A 3,169-nucleotide genomic window follows, 5' to 3' on the forward strand; every position below is an offset into this window, starting at 1 on the left:
ATTAGAACATTTGGATATTCTAATTAATTGAGTCAGTAGCCTTGATTGTTCTGGTAGTGTTCCTAGTCTTATTGAACTATATATTATTAAAGTATACCTTTTATAATAGATGGCACATTGTTCAGTCATCTGATGCTTTCCTGGAGATGTAGTGGCACCTGAAGAGAAGTCAATTTTCTTTAAGGAATTCAAAGATAATTGGAGACAAGGCAGACATATATAAAGCTTTGTAATTTAACTGAGGACTCCCTTGTTAATGGTTAAAAAATAGCCTTCTAAATACAGTTTATAAAGTCAAGGGAGATGAATCCAGACATGCTGTGAACTGTCAGGATATTAGTTGTTGTCTGGGAGCTCATATTGTTGCCTGTGTGCTCTGTGTCTCAGGACAGAGCAGTTTAGGACTAGCATAGAAGCTCTGATTCAAAAAAAAAATGGCTCATAAATTACAGTCTTGGAAATTTGGAAAATTTAAGGTCTTTTCATGTTGAGGAGTGGAGGTAAGGAAGTGACAAGTCTTTGCTGCAGTGAGGTGTAGATAGTTCCTGGTGACTCCTTATGGCAGATCAGCTTCCAGCAGCTGAAACTGGAATAATGACTCTTACCTTCCAACCCCCCCAAACCAGAAGTCTGTGAGTTGGAGCCTAGAACTGGCAGCACCAAAGGCCCTCGTGGAGAAGAGGGGCTGAAGGAGGATGAAAGTTCCTCTTCACCAAGTGAGGACTACAACAGCTCAGACTCTGAAAATGAATCCAGCTCTCCACAGAGTAGGAAGGATTTATCACCAGGTGAGTTTCCTGGATTTTTTTTTGGTAAAGGAATGTATTTTAGAATATTCTTTGTTTGAAGTACATGACAAGATAGGTGAGATGCCTACATCTTACATGATTTGAGTTGAGTGGGATTCATCTTTACATCTTGTTCGTGGTGAATTTGGGCTACACATCCTCTGTAAGAATAGTGGTGATTCCCTAGTATATTTGGTTGTATTTCTGTATTAATTTTGGAAATGGATTAGAAATTATGACTGTTGGTTTCAGAAGAGAGGCAGTGAAAAATCCCTGTGTAGTAATGCACAGTTCCTGCCATGAGATGAAAATATAACCTCATTTATGATGATTTGTAAACTTTGGATTCCTTTAACTCATGAAATTTAATAATCCTGATCTTTTATGGAGAGGGGAAAAAAATGGAGGGCAGGCTAACAGCAATGAATCTAAAAGAATAAAGTCTTGATTTTTATTTTTGACTGAGAGCCACTTTTTAAGGATGCTTTTTCATCTTCTATTCCACATGGGAAGCTTAATGAAAAAGTATCTTGTGTTGACTACTCAGAATTGTACAGTGATTCTGAACTGTGGGGATTATTGACATTAGGAGTGAGACAGAGTGTTGCTTTAGTCTTTGGCTTAGATATTTCATTCTCTTCCATGCAGGTACCATCCCCAGTGCAGCTTGCATTGAGGCTGCTCGAAGGAAACGTCACTTGGCCAGGACAAGAGCTGATTATCTTCCACTGGATGTTTCAAATGGTCATCAGGCCTCTCAGAGGAGGGAGGGCAGTGACTCAGAGAGTGAAGATGAGTCTGATAGGAAGAATCTCAATTTTGCTCCTGAATTGAGAACTCTTAGGCAGAGGGTGGCTGAACACATGGGTGAGTTTGTGCCACTTCTCCTGCTGGTTGTGGCTTTGTTGTGGGAGAGTGTGGGACTTGTCCAGTAAAGGGTGAGTGCAGTGTGAGGCTTTGCTCCTCCATGATCTTGGCAAAGGGCTGTACAGCTGGTACTTGGGGTTTACATGGGATGCTAACCTGGTTTAGGTCTCACCAATGTGGTGGTGCAAGGAGCTTTGAGAAACATGTAAAACTTTTCCTTGTTGAATGAAAGAAAACCCTGTGTTATAGGAGCTGTAGCACTTAATGGGAATAGTGTTGCTGTAAATCCTGCCTCCTGTTCTGGTCAGGTGTTATGTGTGCTCTCCCTGTCCTGACATTCTGACTGTCCTTGAAAAAGGGAAAACCCAACAACCCAGCCCTTCAGAAGTAAACTAACCTATTGCACTCAAAGCATATCTGGCTTTTCCATTGTTTTTAACCTCTTGGAGCTGCTTATAGTTTTGTTTAGGAAGCACTGGTTTACTCTATCATTTGAATAAGGGTTATAAGGAATGGATAACTACAAGCTGATTCTGCAGTTCTGATGCTAATGAGATATTTTTGTAGAGTGTATGTTTTGGAACACTCAAGGATTTGTTGTGTATCATGTCAGTCACTGTTAGGGCCTGTACTTACACCCTTACACTACACAGAGCTTCAGTTTGAGACACAAAGTGAGGTGTTTGTGCTCTCATACTGCAGTGGGAGTTGTCTGAGAAACAGTATGGTGGGGAAATTAATATTGATGTGAATTCTACAAGTCCCACTAGCCTTATCAAAGCCTTCCTTGCCTTTCAGTTTGGAGGTCCTCCATCTGCAGGTTTTTCATCTGCTGATTTTTTGTGTGTATCACTTCCCAATTGTGGTTGGGAGAACTATTGTTGCTTTAGAGGGAGGAGAACATGGGAGGGGAAAAAATGAAGGCTGTAATCACATCTAACACTGATTGTTTTAACTTCCAGTGTCTGTGTGTGTTGGATCGAGTGAAGATGAAGCAGAAATGAAGTGGGAAGAAGAGCAAATAAGGAAAGCTGTTAAACTCTCTCAGGTGACACTTTCCTGACCACTGGAAGTTGCTTTTTGGTCCTAGGCAAGAGGACATGTCTGGAGTACAGATAATAGTAGTATCTCCTTCCCACCCTCTCATTGGAGAGGTTTTCACAAAGCTGTAGCTAATTCTTCAGGGAAAAGATAGAGAGATATGGGGAGGATGGTAATGAATAACTTGTGATGTCTCTCTTGCTGTTCAGAAGCAGGGTTTTGTTGCCTGTCTCAAAGGCAGGGAGGTACCTGTGTGTGATGGAAGGCTGAAAAGCAGAGAACAAAATTGTGAGCCCTGACTTGCTGTGTTGCTGTGCAGAGGAGCTTGAAAGCAAGAGTATGCAAATAATACAAATGTTAAAAAGTCAAGCAAAAATTATTCTAAACTTCTATTGGGTGGCAATCTGAGAGCTCTTCAAAGTACAGAGTTCTGTCTTTTTTTTTTGTTGTCTGGTAAATAATGGGCAAAAGTA

General features: G+C 40.8%; 1 protein-coding gene across 1 annotated transcript; it reads left to right on the top strand.

Moving 5' to 3' along the window:
* Window positions 1-626: 626 nt before the first annotated feature.
* On the top strand, window positions 627-2,703 carry LOC103774925 (GC-rich sequence DNA-binding factor 2-like; the record flags this gene model as incomplete). The annotated part of the gene is made up of 3 exons (XM_008942362.1): window positions 627-788; window positions 1,437-1,655; window positions 2,618-2,703. Coding segments are annotated over 3 exons (467 nt in total), but the record flags the coding sequence as incomplete, so codon positions are not given.
* Between the last annotated feature and the right edge of the window lie 466 nt (window positions 2,704-3,169).

The sequence above is a fragment of the Merops nubicus genome, unplaced genomic scaffold (assembly GCF_000691845.1).
Source record: "Merops nubicus isolate BGI_N331 unplaced genomic scaffold, ASM69184v1 scaffold28286, whole genome shotgun sequence".
In the NCBI taxonomy this organism is placed as follows: Eukaryota; Metazoa; Chordata; class Aves; order Coraciiformes; family Meropidae; genus Merops; species Merops nubicus.